General features: G+C 36.8%; 1 protein-coding gene and 1 long non-coding RNA gene across 5 annotated transcripts; both read right to left on the bottom strand.

The window, feature by feature from the left end:
• Positions 1 to 7670: 7670 nt before the first annotated feature.
• On the bottom strand, positions 7671 to 8916 carry LOC136205704 (uncharacterized). Of its 4 annotated transcripts, none has more exons than XR_010676056.1 (3): positions 8727 to 8916; positions 8158 to 8420; positions 7671 to 8066 (listed from the first exon to the last, which is right to left on the bottom strand). It is a non-coding gene; the product is annotated as an uncharacterized lncRNA (long non-coding RNA). The 4 variants fall into 4 exon arrangements; XR_010676055.1 differs by having other exon boundaries at positions 8158 to 8417; XR_010676057.1 differs by having other exon boundaries at positions 8158 to 8353; positions 8727 to 8915.
• A 3601-nt stretch (positions 8917 to 12517) lies between these two features.
• LOC136205702 (sucrose nonfermenting 4-like protein) lies at positions 12518 to 18963 on the bottom strand. Its single transcript, XM_065996422.1, has 14 exons — positions 18677 to 18963; positions 18123 to 18598; positions 17891 to 17978; positions 16655 to 16828; positions 15847 to 15954; positions 15675 to 15734; positions 15358 to 15447; positions 14499 to 14633; positions 13940 to 14084; positions 13695 to 13868; positions 13522 to 13585; positions 13349 to 13418; positions 13021 to 13138; positions 12518 to 12910 (listed from the first exon to the last, which is right to left on the bottom strand). Exons 2-14 carry the CDS (start codon positions 18230 to 18232, stop codon positions 12819 to 12821), a joined length of 1428 nt encoding a protein of 475 aa, XP_065852494.1. The 5' UTR covers positions 18233 to 18598; positions 18677 to 18963; the 3' UTR covers positions 12518 to 12818.
• Between the last annotated feature and the right edge of the window lie 436 nt (positions 18964 to 19399).

The following is a 19399-nucleotide window of genomic DNA, read 5'->3' as shown; positions in this document are numbered from 1 at the left end:
AATACAAGTACAGGCTGGCCTTTTCATTTTTTTTTCTTTTTTCTTTTTTAGTACATTTTCTTTTTTTCCTTTTTTTTTATAAATAGTACTTTTTCTTTTTATATATATATATATATATAGAAAATGTAATATTTTTTAAAACTACAAGGTTTGTTTCAGCTTTTCGGATCAGTCTTTAGCGTTTTACTCCAAACGATAGAAAATAGAGTATTTGGTTATATTTAAAAAACATCAACTTTTATAAAAAAAACACCAACTTTTAGCTTCTTCTTTTTCATAGAAATAGCTAAGTTTCGGGGCTTTTCACGAAAAGTTTTTTTTTTTTGTTTTTTATTAACAATTGTTTGCAGTTATTTGATACTGATAAATTATCCTTTTTTTTTTATTAAAAATTGGTTACCGAGAAGGAACCGAAAACGGACATTCCAGCAATGCTAGCACCCCCGAGGACAGCCCCCGCCCAGAACCGGAAATCAAATAAATAATAAAAAGTTAATACAAAGAATAAAATAAAAAAGAAGATTTAAAAACTGATGAAGCGAATCGATAAACACAACGACCTCCAAGATCATTAAAATAAACCGAGAGACAAAAGTCAAGAACCTCATTCCACCAAGTCAAATTATCCGCCAAACGCCCGTAGTTAGCCAATGAATCAGCAACCTTATTCCCTTCACGGAAGATGTGTGAAACCACTAAAATCATCGAATCAAGATACTGCAAACAATGGAGCCACTTTTGTCTAACCGTCCAAGGCACTAAGCGTGTTCTGGACTGAAGCAACTGCACCACATACGTCGAGTCACTCTCAAGCCAAAGCCGCCTCCATTCTTTCTCAAAAGCCATGGAGATGGCAAAGACCGCAGCAGACAACTCGGCCACATAAACAAAGGAGCGAGCAATCGGAAAAGCAAAAGCACCCAAACACTTACCCGAATTCGAGCGGAACATGCCACCGCAACCAGCAGAACCCGGATTTCCTGAAGCAGAAGCATACGTGTTTACTTTGGTCCAGGTCAAAGGAGGCTGCCAGATAACAGGATGATACGAGGACCTCTAGGACATAGACGAGCAATCCCCAATTCGCGAAGCAGTTGCACTTCCACAATCGAGTTCCAGGTATGCCCCTTTCCCAAGACAGCGGCTTCACGAATAGAATTCCAAAAATACGACCAAAGCTCCGCAATTTGCGAACTAAACTTTTGCACAGCGGCATCCAAGATCAGTGCACGAACAGATGAATCAGTGCAAATCCTCCAACCAAATAACGAACTCACGCCTCTCCAGATAGCCTATGAGAAAGGACGAGATATAAAAAGATGATTAGCCGTTTCAATTGCCGATCGACAAAGACAACAATGAGAGACAATGTTACGAAGTTTTGTTGCGTTATATAAAATTTTATTTTAAATTATTTATTTAGATTATTTTTATTGATTTGTTTAATACATTTATTATTTTATAATTTATTTATTGATTAATTTAAAAATATGTCCATAGATATTTTATAGGGTAAATTTCAAATAAAATCTATGTGGTTTCACTAATTTTCAGATAAAGGACTGTGGTTTACTTTTTGTCAAAACAAGGATTGAGGTTTCACATTTGGATTAATGCTATTAAAACCATATTTAACGACTTGAAAATGAAAATTTTTAAGAATTAAAGTTGTTCAATGTCATATTTTTTATGGAACTATATTTTCAATTTTCGAAAATCATTTTTTTGGAACTTTCTCTTTCTAAACATTAACTTTCTCTCTCTTTACCAAACATCATCTAAATAATCTCAAAATAAAAAGGTTGAAGAATTAAAGTTGCTTAGAATATTAGTGATTCTTAAAATATGTCACTTTTGTAGTCGTCAATGGTGATTTTAATAGTATCAATCGAAAAAATCCTTATTTTGCTAAAGTTGAAAACCTCAATCCTCGTTTTAACAAAAAGTAAATCACAATCCTTTATCTGAAAATTAGTAAAACTACAGGGGTTTTATTTGAAATTTACCCTATTTTATATACTAATGTTAACAGGTGAACATAATTTTATCAGAACATTAATAATAAATAAACAGTTAATACCGCAAATAGCTAAATATTATGATACACATTTGATAATTATTTATTGCGATATAAATATGATCCCATAAATCCTAAATTACTTACAACTCACAAATTATGACAACTTTTCCAATGAATTTGAGACTAATCTAAAATTGCAAATTTTGTCTAGATTTGTCAAATTGAAAAGTCATTATTTCCAGTGGTTTGCATTTTAAGTTGTATATAAAAATAAATTTTATGGTTTTGTGTATCCGTTAAACTTATAGTGGATATGAACTTTTTTTTCATTTGTAAATATCAATTTATTCACTAAAATCATTAGTAAATAAAAGAAATTTAAATCATTTTATTATTATTTTTTCTACTTTAAAATGTTTTTAAATGTTAAGAGTATGGCTGTAATCTAACCAAGCCGACTTGTCATAATGTTAACATGCTCAAACCAAGATTCGAGCTCGATTCGAGCTCAAATTTGTGTTTGAGTTTCGCTCGTTTGTTCACAAGTTGGCTCATTTATCTTGTTCACGAGCTTAACTCGCGAGATGTTCGTTTATTTTGTTCACGAGCTTGTTTGCGAGCAACTCGTATCTTTTGTTCACAAAGTTTGCTTGCGAGCAGCTCGTTAAGCATATTCATGAACAAGCTCGTTTATTGTGTACCTCTTTCTCCTCCAGTACGCCTCGAACATCTGTCAAATCACCTCCAGTCTGAGAAGAGAGTCCTCGCCAGCCACATTCTGCAATCGTTGCTAGAATATCTTTTTTGTTGACAAATGTGCTTCCAGACCAAACTAAACCATTCTTTCCATCTTCACTAAGTCTTCTCTGCTTTTGAAGACAAAAAGCAAACTCCTCCTTCATTGTTGCTACATCAGAAGAAGAAGAAAAAGCTTTCCCATTTTTCTGTCCCACATCGGGTAATGGTTCAAACCAGAAAGCTTCTTTCTTTGTCAAGTTCACAGTATAACATCACTTCAATTGGATGCCATTGTTGAAGAGCTTCAAAACTTGCAGCAAGAAATTTCTGCAGAATGTTTTCCTCGAATTTGAGACCCGGGTGTAGTGATAAATGTGCAAGGGTTGCTAGGTCATCGCCCCGAAGCGGCGCGCCACCCCAGGACCCGGGGGTGGTGTCAAATATGCAAGGGTTGCGGGTAAATAAGCTAGTCCACGGTAATGGTAGGGGTAGGGGTAAGGGTAGTAGGTTACGCTTTGGGACATGGAACATAGGTTCTTTGACAGGAAGATTAGCTGAAATTGTAGATGTTATGAAGAGGAGGAGAATAAATATATTATGCCTACAAGAAACCAAGTGGGTTGGAGCTAAGGCTAGAGAGATAGCTCATTGGGGTTATAAGCTTTGGTACTCAGGAAAGGATAAGGGTAGAAATGGAGTAGGTATTCTTATTGATAGGGAGTATATTGATGAGGTAGTAGCGGTGTCTAGGAAGAGCGATAGAATTATGAGTGTTAAGCTAGTGATAGGGGATGAGGTTGTGAATGTCATTAGTGCATATGCGCCACAAATAGGATTAGATGTGTCTATAAGACAAGCTTTTTGGGATGACTTAGAGGAAGTGGTGCAACAGGTTCCTAGGGATGAAAAAATGGTACTAGGGGGTGATCTCAATGGCCACGTGGGTTCTAGGCGAGATAGGTTTGAGAGTGTTCATGGAGGGTATGGTTTTGGAGATAAGAATGAAGCAGGAAATGATATTTTGGAATTCGCATCAGCCTATGACTTGAGTATCATGAACACATGGTTTATGAAGAGAACATCCCACTTAGTGACTTATCGGAGTGGCGGTAATGCGAGCAAAATTGACTTCTTCTTAGTAAGGAGTGCTTGGAGAAAGAGTTATATTGATTGTAAGGTGATCCCTGGTGAGAGTACGACAACCCAACATAGAGTAGTGGTGCTAGATTTTCGAAGTAGGAAATGTATAAGAAAACAAACACCTCAAGTAGAGACTAAGATTAAGTGGTGGAAATTGCAAGGGGAGAATCAACAAAAATTTGTGGATGAGATGACCAAAAAAGATATTTGGACTTGCAATATGGATTCAGATATAGATTCGATATGGAATAAGATGGAGCATAGTATAAGGGAAGTAGCGAAGGAAGTTCTAGGGGAATCTAAAGGTAGCATGCCACCGGGTAAGGACACATCTTGGTGGACAGAAGAAGTACGACAAGCAGTAAAGAGTAAGAGAGAATCCTATAAACTATTGGGGAAATGTAGGAGTGACGAGAACTACGAAAAATACAAAGAGGCTAAAAGGGAAGTAAAGAAGGTCATACGAGATGCTAGAGCAAAGGTGAATCGGGATCTGTATACAAGATTGGATACGAAAGAAGGGGAAAGAGACATATATAGAATTGCTCGGATGAGAGATAGGAAGACGCGAGATCTCGGAAAAGTTAAATGTGTGAAGGATGTGGACCAGAAAGTCCTAGTTGGAGATAAGGATATCAAGGAACGATGGAGGTCCTATTTTGATGACTTATTTAATGGAGATCGCCAACAAGATGTTGGAGATATAAGTATCCATCACGATATGATAAATCATGAATGCCTGCGGAGAATTCAAAAGGGTGAAGTCAAAATGGCATTAAGTAAGATGAAGTTGAAGAAAGCAGTAGGACCTGATGGCATCCCTATTGAGATTTGGAGATGTTTGGGAGAAAGAGGAATCGAATGGTTGACGACGTTCTTCAACAAAATTTGGAGAAACAATAAGATGCCATCAGAATGGAGGAAAAGTACCTTAATCCCTTTGTATAAGAACAAAGGCGATGTCCAAGATTGTGCCAACTATCGGGGAATCAAATTAATGAGTCACACTATGAAACTTTGGGAGCGAGTGATTGAACAAAGGCTAAGGAGGACGGTGAAGATCTCGGAAAACCAGTTTGGCTTTATGCCGGGAAGATCAACTATGGAAGCCATCCATCTAATGAGACAATTAATGGAGCACTATCGAAATAAGAAGAAAGACTTGCATATGGTTTTCATTGACTTGGAGAAAACATATGATAAGGTACCAAGGGAAGTACTTTGGTGGGCCTTGATAAGGAAAGGCATTTCGCGGAAATATATTGACATCATAAAGGACATGTATGAGGGAGTATGCACGAGTGTACGTACTAGTGTTGGGAAGACTGAAGAGTTTCCTATTACGATTGGAGTGCATCAAGGTTCCGCACTAAGCCCATTTCTTTTTGCCATCGTTATGGATGAACTAACAAGTTCACTTCAAGATGGTATACCATGGTGCATGCTGTTTGCAGATGATATTGTGTTGGTTGAGGAGACGAAAGAAGGAGTGGAGATGAAGTTGGAACTATGGAGGCAAACTCTAGAATCTAGAGGCTTTAAGTTGAGTCGAAGTAAGACAGAATATTTAGAGTGTAAGTTTAGCGGCCGTAGGAGTAGGGAGGCAGGGACAATCATCCTAGATGGGAGAGTAGTTCAGGCCTCGGATTGCTTCCGGTATTTAGGATATATTATCCAAACGGATGGAGAAGTAGATGGAGATGTTGCTCATAGGATTAAAGCTGGTTGGTCGAAGTGGAAGAGTGCTACGGGTTTCCTTTGTGATCCCGGCATGCCTAATAGATTGAAGGGAAAATTCTACCGGACGGCAATTAGACCAGCATTGTTATATGGTACGGAGTGTTGGGCAGTGAAACACTGCCACATCTATAAGATGTCGGTGGCGGAGATGCGTATGTTGAGATGGATGTGTGGTCACACGAGAAAGGACCGGGTGCGTAATGAAATAATTAGGACAAAAGTAGGGGTCACATCTATTGAGAATAAAATGAGAGAAAACCGACTAAGGTGGTTTGGCCATGTGAGACGTAGAGCGCTTGATGCGCCGGTTAGGAGAACCGAAGAGTGGCAAAGGGATGTAGTGGTGAGGGATAGGGGAAGACCTAAGCAAACTTGAAGGAGGGTGATCGAGAGTGATATGAGTTTATTGGGAATTGAGGAAAATATGGTAGTGGATAGGACGGAGTGGAGGGAGCGAATCTGTGTCGCTGACACGACTTGATTTTCACGGTTTTATATGATGGTTCATGTTAGCCGACCCCGAATCATTTCGGGACTAAGGCTTTGTTGTTGTTGTTGTTGTTTGTTTTCCTCGAATTCAGTTGAAGGATACAGAGAATCAAAACTCAAACTCATAAACACATATAGATATCTGATTAACTAATAACAGATGAAATATAGAATTCAGGGAATACAAAACAGAAAGAGATAAATGGATCAAGCAAGACTCAATCCCGTTCTCTATCCAAAAGACATATGAAGTACTTTTACCCTTGGATATACTGAGTATCAGAGCAGGAAGTTTTCGTGACATTTTCAACCAGGAAGTTTTCGTGACATTTTCAACCCTTTCCAATGCCATATTAAATGAAGTACCATGTTAAGGAACCAGTTGAAACTAAAAGTTTAAGCTTTTAGTTCAACTGATTGCAAGATGACAAGGAACAGTTAAATAAAACCAGACAGCCGTGTCCCCTAGCTCGGCCAATTAAGGATCCTGCAACATAAAATGATCAGAAAGTAAGTGCTTTTTTCGGGGGATTTCGGAACTCTGGGACCTTATTTCCTTAGGCCTGCCAGAATAGTTGTAATCCTTCAAGTTTTGGAGAGACAATACTTTATATTGACATGAAAAGAGTGTAAATTGGACACAAAGTTTTGACTCAGCATATTAGTTGCAGAACAAACTAATGAAGTTATATTCATCCATCAAACAGAATTGTCAGACAAAAAGCAAGTGTGCTAATTTACATCAAACAGTACCGAGAACAAGAACTAAATATATGATTCCGGAGTTGATGATTTTTATTTACAACTCTGAGTTATCATTCTCCACGCAATTATATATCCAATACCCATAGTTGTTAGAATCGTACGAGTCGACGCGACTCGTACGATTCGATTCATGAAGAATTCGAGCCGTATCTATGGTACGACTCGGAAGCTTCATGAATCGAACGAGTCACCACCGATTCGGCCGAGTCACCCGATTCACCGAGTCGGTCGATTTAGGTCACCATTTAAAAAAAAATAATCAATTTTTAACAACTAAAAAACGTACAACTGAAGAAGTTTCGAAGAAGATGACTATTCACTTTACAAAAACAAAAAAACATACAGAAGTTATGAAATACAATTAGTTTCAATTAGATGACTCTTCACTTTACAAATTCCAAAACCTTCCTTCTTCTTTTCTATTTATTTGTTATTATTTTCTTCTACTCTCTATTCTTTCTATTTTCTATGTTCTGTCTCTACTTTCTTTTATAACTTGATATAATTTCTATTTAGATATTAAAAATTGCATTTTGTGACTAATATTTAAAATTAAATATGGTTAATATTTTATTTTTTATAGCGTTTTGAATTTGATAGATTCGATTCGATTCACGAGTCCTGATTCGCAAAATGGGATTTCGAGTCACGAGTCGTATCTCGATTTAACAACTATGCCAATACCACCTTTCCACTAATTATTTCTGGACAAGCCAGAATATTTCGACCACCAAACCTTTAGATTGTCTTATAAATAAACTTATGAACTTCGCAAAAATGATGAACAAAATTTCCTTAAAGGCTCCATGCCTCAGAAGTTCAAAGTCAGACAAAAGAAACTACGGCAACATAAAATTAAATACAAGCAAAATTTCCTTAAAGGGTACTGGAAAAGCATTGAACTCCATGCATCTTAGAACACTCTATTAGTCTTAAGATGCATGTCAATTGGCTTATTGAATGGTAAATTCGTGTATCCAAAAGCTAACATGATCTAAACTCAACATAAAACGTTCTGGGAGCTCAAGAAAGACAATCGACAGTTGACCGTTATACAACAATATCAAGGCTTGAAAAACTCAAAAGAGAACATATTAAGTGCACCTAATGAAGTTGAAAAACGGAATCCCCAATTTGTACAGTCAAATCATTAGCAGCTTCCGCACGAACCGTCCTGCAGAAGCAAAATAAATCATAGTTAGGAGATTATAAAAACTAAAGCATCATAGACAAGAAGTGAATGGACACAGGAAAAGAGAGAGTACCAATGCTGATCATTCATTTCTAGAGCTTCAGCAACCACACTCACCTTGGCCGGAATTGAAGGCCCGTAGATCACCAGAGTGTCGAAGAATTCTGGATCCGGGAGACGAAAGAGTGGAGAGTGAGTGGAGAATAACAACATGACAATATTTGTTCAACATTCTCATCCACAAACTAACAAGACCAAATGCCTCCGATCTATTGCAACAAAGCGGATTATTGAAAAGCTATCACCTCAATGGTCTACCACACATTACCTATGCTGCTATCAAATGGCATAATTGGGGGAAATAAATTCAAAAATGTTATGGGCGTTGATTCAGTGGCGCATTTCTACAAACAGTTGGGTGGAATCAAATAAATAGCTTAAGTTAAAATAAGACCCTTCAAAACCCCAAACTCGTTTAGGAAATTCAAAATAACCTGTACTATTAGGCGTTAAATGAACCATTAGTCACTGAACATGTTAATTGTTCACTCAACTTCAATTTTTCTCAATAAAATCATTTACCCAAATCCAGAATTCTATTGTTTGCGGAAGAAACGAAAGGAGGGTATAGCAGAAACAAACCTGTTTTTCATCATCTTGTTACCGGAACCGTTGGATTTGATTATAGCAGAAAATTCGTGGGAGTTAGTTCAAGATTTTGGAAGGGCTTTGGAGGAGGAAATTCTGATGGGTGGAGAATAAAAGGTAACACAAATTTATTAGTTTTAAGGGTTCTGGCAATGGCAATTTAATTTTGATTAGTTCTTTTTAACATTCAATTCAATCAACGTATAACTATTTAGAAATTCCATCGATTTGAGTATGATTATACATGTGATTAGGGGTGCCCGTTCGGTCGGTTAATTATTTGATCGGTTTCTTAAAAATATTAACTACATACTAGTCCGCTAAATTCGTTTAACCACTGATCGGTTAACCAATTATTTCGGTCGGTTAACCTTTTATTTCGGTTTCTAACCATTAGTAAAAGAAAAAAATAATCTAATTTTTATTGTGAGAGACGAAGGGTAAATAGCGAGTTGAAGAAGTTAACGACGGAGAGAGGAATGTGTCTCCATTGTGTCGTGTGGCCATGGACTAGAGAGCAAAGGAGATAAAGGAGGCGACAAAAACGGAAAAAAAAATGAACTAAGTAAAAATATAAGGGTTAAGTACAAATAACTACCCTGTGGTTTGGCCGATTTGCGATGTGGTACCTGTGGTATTTTTTTTTACAAACACAACCCCATGGTTGCAAAATTTTACATGTTTTTTTTACTTTGTCAAATTTGGCCGATAACGACTTCGAAATAAAAAAATTCAAGAGCTAAATGACATTTTAAGCAACTTTAATTCTTCAACTTTTTAGGTTTAAGGTCATTTATGTATTATTTTTTATGAGAGAGAAAGATAATGTTTAGAGAAAGAAAACTCCAAAAATGATGATTTTGAAAAATTAAGAATATGGTTCCATAGAAATATGATACCAAACAAGTTTAATTCTTGAAAATTTTCATTTCGAAGTCGTTATGGGCCAAATTTGGCAAAGTAAAAAAACATGTAAATTTTTGCAACCACAGGGTGTTTGCAAAAAAATATACCACAGGTACCACATCGCAAATCGGCCAAACCACAGAGTAGTTATTTGTAATTAACCCAAAATATAATTCAAAACAAAGAAATGGAAAAATAATCCGTGGAGGGATTATAAATTAGCAATCCATACCCGATTTCTGTCATTTTTTTTTACCAATTGTTGTTGATTATTATTTTATATCGGGTTAATACACATATTTGCCCTTATATTTTCTCGGAAAAACAAATATGTCATTGTATCAAATAAACCCACTAAAATCTCCCTATACTGTCCACAACCCTACAAATATACCCTAAACTAACAGAAGTATGATTTGGCACAAACGGCGTGCCACGTGTGACGCCACGTCCCTATTTTCATAATTAGATCATTTTAAAAATATACCTACGTGGCAACTAATATATAAAGGGTTAAATTGAAAACCCTTCGTCTCTTATTTCATTATTTCGACATTCAGTTCACTGAACCCATACAAAAAGAACCCTTCGTCTTCTTCTTTCTCTCGATTGAAGTACGATCTTCCTCCTCTTCTTGTTCTGGATTGAGAAAAACGAAGAGCAAAACCCTAATATCACTAACTTTCTGACGAGTGGAGAATGCATGTGGAGATGAAACACGCGATTGAAATTTAGATCAATTTGGAGTGGAGAACGCAGAAAGGTAAGTCTTCAACTTCTTCTTTCTATCAATTTGATTTCTGGATTGACGGCATGCAATATCGATATATGGGTATGGGTTTTCTGTACGTGTTTTATGGATATGGGTATGGGTTGTTTGATGGGTATGTGTTTGTGAATGTTGTCGAAATGTATCTGTTATCATCAATCTCTTTAATTGTTATCCTGAATAATTTTGTTCTCATCATAATTTCTGAATTTTTTATCCTAAATTTTGTTCTTATCGTCAATTTCTGAATTTTTTATCTGAATTTTGTTCTTATTGTTTGGATTCACCTCTTTGTTTGATTGATGGAATTATATGAATTATCCTTTAAACATGAGAATGTTGTTGCTGTTATTGCTTATGAGTTATTGCTTGTGATTTATTGCTTATGAGTTATTGTTTAGAATGTTGTTGTTGTTATGTGTTGTTGCTGAACTTGAGCATATTGTGTTGTTGCTGAACTTGAAAATGGTATTGGTGAAGATTTATTTGCATTTTTGGGGGTAGATGGATCAATGATCCACATCTAGATTATACAAACGGACGTTTGTAATCATAGACAATTTTGATCCTGACTTTTTAAATTTAATTGAGCTTACGGAGTTATATCATGATAATTTGAAGTTCCATAACGTGAGTGAAATACTATGTCTAGAACCCGGTAGTTTGTTGAAGTCTGGTAGGGTGTTTGGATTGGATGGGGGATGATATCATTAGGAGGCTTTTATGTTGCATTAGTCCGGAAAACAATGTCATTCACATATATGCACCCATAAGGTATATAAGCCTATTCTTGTTAATGATATACTAGCTCTTCCTTATAATGAGATGGTTGATCCACATCTAGATTATACAAACGGACGTTTGTAATCATAGACAATTTTGATCCTGACTTTTTAAATTTAATTGAGCTTACGGAGTTATATCATGATAATTTGAAGTTCCATAACGTGAGTGAAATACTATGTCTAGAACCCGGTAGTTTGTTGAAGTCTGGTAGGGTGTTTGGATTGGATGGGGGATGATATCATTAGGAGGCTTTTATGTTGCATTAGTCCGAAAAACAATGTCATTCACATATATGCACCCATAAGGTATATAAGCCTATTCTTGTTAATGATATACTAGCTCTTCCTTATAATGAGATGGATGGTGTGAATGATAGTGTTGATGGTGAGGGGGTAAGAGGTGTAGGGGAAGAGGGTAATGTAGATTGTGAGGATAGAGTAGATGTTAATATTGGATGTGAGGATGTAGGAAATGCAGGGGAAATAGAAGCAAGAGATGTTAATGTGGAATGTAAGGATGTAAGAAATGTAAGGGTAGTAGAGGAAGTAGAAGTTAATGTAGGGGATGATGTGGAAGTAGAAGTTAATGTATGGGGTGATGTGGAAGTAGAAGGGAATGTTGTTCAAGATAGAAATGTACAAAGTGGACGGGGGTAATGTAGAGGAAGGGGGTGATGATAGTGAAGATGAAGATTATGAGGTCAGTAGAGAACGAGGAATATACTGATGTAGAGAGTGAGGAAAAGGCACTTGAAGAAGCTAGGAGAAGGGAAAGGTATAATTTAGAGAAAGGGAGAACATCTTGTTAGTTATCCCCCACAGAGATGGTGCGGGTCTAGATATCCAGGGACCAAGCCATTTTTTGCTGCAATGAGACTGCCACAGTGATCACGGACTGCAAAGCCGGACCCCATTTTATTTCTCAGCTGAAAATAGAGCTGTGTCGAAGTTCAGTTTTAATTCACCTTGCTTTGGTGATAAATTATTCAAAAGATGCAGAAGTTACCTAAGGCTGGATTAAAGCTACCTAACCTAAAGCAACCTAAACCATGTATGTAAATTATCTTCCTGTTCCCTCATACATTGGCCCTGCTGTTTACGGGTAACGGAAAAAGTTACTTTTCCAAAAAGCAGGCAAACAGAAAGTCTATAAGCGAACACATAAAACTCTAATTTCTAATATAAAAACGCAAACAGGAGGAGAAAAACGAATAAACAAACACCCCCTTACTAATTTGGAGAATTGCGAGATTACCGGACCATGAATTAAATTTAAGATTTGATATAGCAGTTAAAATTATAAGCACTGCACAGCCAGACAATAGTATGGAATGCTACTTTGCAGTTCACTGCACTTTAAGCCTCATTTTCTGTTAATTAGCACAAGACATTGGCAGCTGCTCCAGCAGCACAATTGACAATAAAAAAAAGGGGAAATTTTTTGAATTCTCACAATTTACAATTTTTTTTTTTTTGCTCTCTGAATTATCTTCTAGCCTAAGAAAGCACCGGGCTCGTAAATATGGGGCCCTTCCAATTGAAGAGACTTTTAACAGAACAACAAAAAAACAAAGGCGCCTTCTCCGGTGATACCATACCAAATCGTGGCTAAAGGTCTGTCTGAGGCTATCCGATCAGGAATCTGAACACGTCGCTCAATGAGATGATCCCTTCTACTCGTTTGCTTCCAGCCTCCACGATCAAGAGTCTCCTCACCCCTGCAAAGATCAAGCCACAAGCAATAATTTGTGAATTATAGGAAAAACACGAAGCGCCTCCATTGCTAGACATGTTAGATGAAATGAGAACTGAACTAGTATGACAGTACCAGGATTCGCTAATCGCTCCATTACTTTGTGCAAAGAATCGGACCGCAAGCACATCTGACATCTTTGTCCACTGTAGAGTCCGTGTGGCGAGTTCGCATCTTGTCCCAGTTGCAATGCCTAACGGGGTAGACAAAAAAAAAAAAAAAAAAAAAAAAAGGAAGACCACTAGTGTGAGTTCTCTGTCCTAGACATGTAGGCAGATCTCCGGAACTTATCAATATGTAGGTTTGTGCAGGCTGAGTTGTTTGAGGCCAGGGGCTTAAACGTCTCTGCAATTGCATAATAAGGTAGTTTCACCCGAAAAGAAATAAAGTAAATATAAACTACCTGATGAATACTGATTTCGTCAAGATGAATCTGTGCATACGCCTTATCTTTGGCTAAAGCAGTGATGTCACTAAGCAAATGACGAAACAAAAGAAAGCAAAAATATATAAGGTGTCAAATTTGGTTATTGATACAGTAGAAGTACCTAATGGTGGAAAAGAGAAGATACGTACCTTCGTGAATAAATGTCAAGGAGCGAATCATTATCATCAACGATTGGTATTGAACTGACTTCAGCTGCAATAAATGTGTGTTTAACATGAGATGTTAAAAGAGAAAATTTTATCCTGCAACATAAAGAGAGGAAATGTCTAAAGTCTCGGTATTTCTTTTCAATGCCAATTACCCTGAACTAGCAATGACAGGGCATCCCCAAGAGATGCATTTGGTCGCAACATAGCAAACGGCCGCACATTTGATTCCCCAATTTTCGGAACCCATGTCCCCAAGGGAATTGAACAAATGGGTTGTTGAAGAATAGGCAAGGAGCTAGCAGAGTGTCTAAACTGTCTACATATGCCTGCAATTTAGGTCCATATGTTAGCAAACACGGCATATGTAATCGCCAAGCAAAAGACCAAGAAGGCTTACACTTGAGAATTCCAGACAGTGAAGCAAGATGTAGTAACTGTGGAAATGCACCATCATGTGTAGAAGAATGAACAACGGGAATCATTGATATGCTGTTTTGCAAAATTTTCAAAGCAACATCTTTCAAGGAATCATACGGGCCAGCCTGCATATCACAGCAGGAGTCGTTCATAACAATCTAGGGATAGAAGAGATCACAACAAATGACAGAAAGTAAAGATTAAGGCCAAAGAAGCCTTGGAATCAGGCAACTTCTCTTAGCAAAAATTTGTTTTGAATGCATGCCGGTTACGATCTATTCTCTAAAGCTATTCAATTGAGAAGGTCAATAATTATTGAAACCGGCTATCTCAGTTATTTAGGAAAGAGCATGACAACCAGTTAAAGAGCTTAAGGAATTCTGAAAATTTTATAGCATAAAAATAATAATATCTTGGAAACTCTACATGAGAAGCCATTCTAAATTTTCTTTATACGCAAATATCTGTGGATGAGAATCACATTAGAAACTTTGTTTGGAGGAATTCATTTTGTCAGAGTATCTTCAAAATGAACTTACTTGGACAAGACGTCTTGCAAGTGCTTTTCCATTTCCATCAATTTGCCTTTTAAGATGCAATTTTCCTTCCTTCCAAGCTGATATAGTATGCGATTCTAATTCCTCCTCTGTCAAATTGGAACCATGATTTCCCAGCTGAATTCCATGGCATTAAAAATGTTAAACATCTCCAGAAATGCAAACATAAACTTACAGACTGTATTACTAAAAGAATAGATATTATATGCATGAATCAAGCTTAATATACTATACGAACATTGCAGAGCAAATTCAACAAGTTCACGTATGCATATGAGAAGATTTTGCTTAGATACTCAGACCTGAACAAGGCATGAAAATACGACAAGAATTTATTTAGTAAATCAAGTGTCAACCATTTTTCCCTGACCATGTAAATTTTCACATCAAACATCCACTGTGTCGTGCTAAGCTAACTGATAGAACCTAAGGACCAGCTTTCACATATACAGTCATGACAAGGATGATTCTCTAGTAACTTTATAACAGATATATAATATTACACTATTACAAAAATAAATACATAGATAAAAAAAATTTTGATATGTCAGCGCCCACAGAATCCTACCGACTGCATTTCAGTTGCTATGAAAATGAATGCTCATGAGACCAATGAAACTGCAATGTAACACAATTGGATTGAAACTCTTTTCAGAGAGAATTGTTTTTCTAACAATAGAAAAACTGCCATGAATAACAGACCGTACAAACAAAGCAGGAGTCTTAGCTTTCTCAAGTAAATTATGACAATCCCACAAATTCCCCGCGTATAAAGAAATCCTTTGTGAATGTAAACTGTACTTTTTCTTAAATAATACCAAATTACATTTGTAGCAAGTACCTCTCTAAGAATCATTATGAAGTCCAATGCACTAAGAACTCCAACAAACCGGCCCTTAGAAAAATCCCAGAGAGGAGCAACAGGGACAGCCTGAAAGTAGATTAAATTAAAAACGGAAATTTGATCCAAGATGAACCAAGCAAATTGGGAACACATATGAAGAATTGAAAGAGATCTAGAGGATTAGTAATTCCAGAAACCAAACAACGTAGGTCGGTCATATACAAAATTCAAAGGCATTTCAGGTTGATTCCATGAGGACAATGGCATTTTTTGTTGTGTGTTCTGATGAATGCCTGTGAGATGTAAAGATTCACCTGTTCATGTAGGATGTGGAATGCTTGCTTAACCGGTAAAGTAACATCCAAGGCAATAACCTACAAATTTGACAAAATAAAAACAGATGAACATGCAGAATCAAAGTAATGGATCTCAAACTGATGACCATATAGATAATTGATAGCTCTGTAGAAGGTAAAGCTTTCAAACCTTGCCTGACTCGGGAAGCAGCTCATATGCAGTATGACTGGACAAGAATGCTGATATTCGTTGACGAGAGACCTCTAAATCAGCCTGTGCTACCCTCGGGCTTCCTTCCTGAGAAGTATCACAAGATAATATGACCAATTTATGGCAGAATAACGCAAGGAAAGAGTGTACATGAAATACAAATATACAAAAATTATGATTGCAAAACACAGCCCCCGCCCCTCCATCCCTTCCCTAAATTTTAGATAATATTATAAATGACCCCAAAAGAATCCAGCAGCTAAACATCATTTCTTCTGTAAAATTCTCCCCCGTCAAAAGATCAGCACAGTTAAGACAGATTTTCTCAATGCCTTTACCATTCTCCTTTTTCTGACCTCAAAAAGAGGGAGCCAACACATGTTTTTAGGCAGAGGGAACAGAGAACTAAATACAACAGAAACAGTTTTAATTAACAGCTCGGGCAAATAGCTATTAAACATCATTCAAGATACTTATTTAGTTGGAATTTCCATTTCCTTGCTTCTTTAAGCCCCCTCCTATTTCCTTTTACATTGGCATTCCTCCAAGAAACCATAGAGATATTACAGATTTTCAGGCATTGTTGTGGTGAATCATTCATAGGTAGAGTGAAGACACAAGAAGAGAGAACATAAATACTAACAGATCCAACAATAAATAGCTACCTAAATGCTTGTCATGGGGATGAGAAACGAACAATATTAAAAAAATTTAACATAGATAAACAGAAATCAGGATAACAGGATGATGGGGCCTGATGACTAGCTACATACTGAACCACTCTTACCGGTCGTGAAAAGATATCATCTACCTCCATAGGTCCAGTAGCCAGAGGACTAAGCAGAGGTGGAACTATAACCGGTTCCCTAGGTAAGTAAAGAGTATTTACTACCCCATAACTCCCACTTACGGAGGGCTGGTGCTCATCATGCCTCCATTCTCCATCAACAAAAAACTTATACTGCATGTAAATAGGACACCGAAATCCAATGTCAGATATAACTATCTCTTCGATGCAAAAGATATCAATAAGCTGACAAAGGAAAGAAAGAAAATTCCCATCTATTTTATGCAAAAGATGTCAATTAGCGATCTAGGAGCTGAAAAAAAAAGCCTATAATAGCAATATCATCTCTTTAACATTCTGTCTTCAACAAGCACTGAACATGGATAAAAAAAATTGGGAGCACAGGAATGTGGAACTTTCGGAAACATAAGTTCACTATTTATGTTAAAAACTAAAAAATAGAAAATTGGGAGAACAATTATGACGTAAAACCAAGAATTCATCTTTAATAAAAACACCTCTCGGATCTAAGCAGTAGATCAATAGGATTAATTAAATTTTAAAGACTCACAACAACTTTATCACGAATACACAGCAATGATGTGTATTTAATGTCAAATTGTGAATAGGCCACTTACAACTATATGCTGATTCACATGTATTGATAACTCTATAAATACGAAAACTTGAGCTTCCTAGTACTGGACATGACCCCTAAGACCATGATGGAATACATAACGGACTTCTGGTGCAAGAATACAATGTATAAAGAAAACTAATTTCAGAAATCTTAAGTTTCCAATCATTTCGTTCCTTTGTGTAATAAATTTACACTTCAGTTTGGTTCGTGTACGTAATAAGTCACATGATAAAAGATGGTGTCCACCGCTAGCTAATACATATTTTTTCTTTCCTCTCATTTAACTCCAGGACACAGGACCCTTTTTTGGGTCTCCAACACATAGAGCACAAATTCAAATGATTCTTTCTCTACTCTTCCTATGCATTGTAGGATTCACGAAGCGTCATTGATAAAACGTGATACCGCAACAAACTTAGAGCCCCACCCCATATTGCCAGAACACGCATATCACAACTAATTCAGAAACTCATGTGCAATGGAAACTTTCAAATATATATGAGTTATAATGCGATTCACTATATCAATAACAGTTAGTAAAGGGCAAGTTGATTTAATTCGGGTACGATGTAAGCTAATCATAGCAGTTGACGAACCTGGTGATATCCTGGTGCTAAGCTCCAAATAACTTGAAAAACAGTGGGGCAACCCTCCACTGGGGACATGGGTATGTGTTCAGACCACCTATCAAGAATACAATTCCATTCAAAGCTTAAACAACCATCATAGATCCAATCCACATAATTAAAAGTAAAAACTGCAAACCAATTGTTCATACATTACTAGTAAAAATTTCTAAAAGCAAATTTGATCAAATTAGTAGCTCACCCTGTGAAAGAGCCACTGAGAAATACACTCCTTCCTCCATATGGCCACATAAAGCGCATAGGAACTACACCAGTATTCTCATGACGAGTATCTGGACCAGAACCGAACATTTCCGTCCCAAAAATAATTTACAAACTATATAATCAATAATCAATACAAATTCAATAAACTCTTCAACTTGCCAAAATCAACTAATTGCATATCTACCCTTTCCAGCCTCTTGAAAATTAGTACTAATTAGGCAGGTAAAACAATTAATAGGGATCCTCCACAGTTTAGCAGAGGACCCCTTACTTCTTACACATGCAGAGCCACCAAATAATAACCAAACCCTAAAAATCTCAAACTCATCAAACCCCAATCCTGATCAATCTCCTTATCAGCATTCACCAAAAGCACAGAAATTGAGCCCCAAATTGGAGAATTCCTCACATGCAACACAAATAGACGCAAATCCCGCCAATCTCAGCTTTTTCCTATCAGCAATTCAAACACAAAAGTCAACAAATCAAAAGAGTGACGAAAACCCCACTACAATCAGCCGAAAGTTCAACCTTTGATCCGGTCCTCTCAAGGATAAATTAACACTTTCGAGCCAAATCGAAACTACGGACAAGAAAAACAAAAGATGGAACAGATTGAGTGAGAAGAGAGTGCGATGAAGGGGAATTTGAAGGGGAATTGAGAGATGAAAAAGAAAAAAGAACCCTAATTTAACAGAGAAGAGATAAAAGGGAAATTAAAAAATGTGGAAGTTGGATCTAAAAAGAGATTCTTTGTGTTTGTAAGCAAATGGAATCTGATGAATTTAACAAACAGAACCAGAAAAAGAGAGAACACAAAACTACCAAACACAAAAGGAAGGAAAAAAGCGTACGGAACAAAGCTATGAAGGTCAAGGTCAATTATTATTTTTGACTGTAGTAATTATTTTCTTTTCTATATTTTGTTTTTATCCATCAAAATTTATCTAACACTAAAAAATTATTATCTTTACAACTTGTCACGAGCCAGGACAAAGCCCCGTGGGATGCCGAGATTTCCCGAGTCTCGGCCAGCCAATTCCTATCGAAGGGGTCAATCGACCCCTTTGAACATTAAGTATCCCATCAATTCGTTCATATTCCATCCCAAAGGAGATTCCCATGCTTAAACCTCACTTTATAAAGGACCCACACTATAGGCCATCTCGTGAGCCTAAAGTGTCCGTAGGGGTTGACAGAGATCTGACACCAGGTGACTTTGCCCCCTATAGTGTTAATGTGTCACATAAATTC

This window comes from Euphorbia lathyris, chromosome 9, assembly GCF_963576675.1.
Source record: "Euphorbia lathyris chromosome 9, ddEupLath1.1, whole genome shotgun sequence".
Lineage (NCBI taxonomy): Eukaryota > Viridiplantae > Streptophyta > Magnoliopsida > Malpighiales > Euphorbiaceae > Euphorbia > Euphorbia lathyris.
The sequence above is the reverse complement of the archived record's forward strand: the minus strand, read 5'-3'. Positions and strand labels throughout refer to the sequence as shown.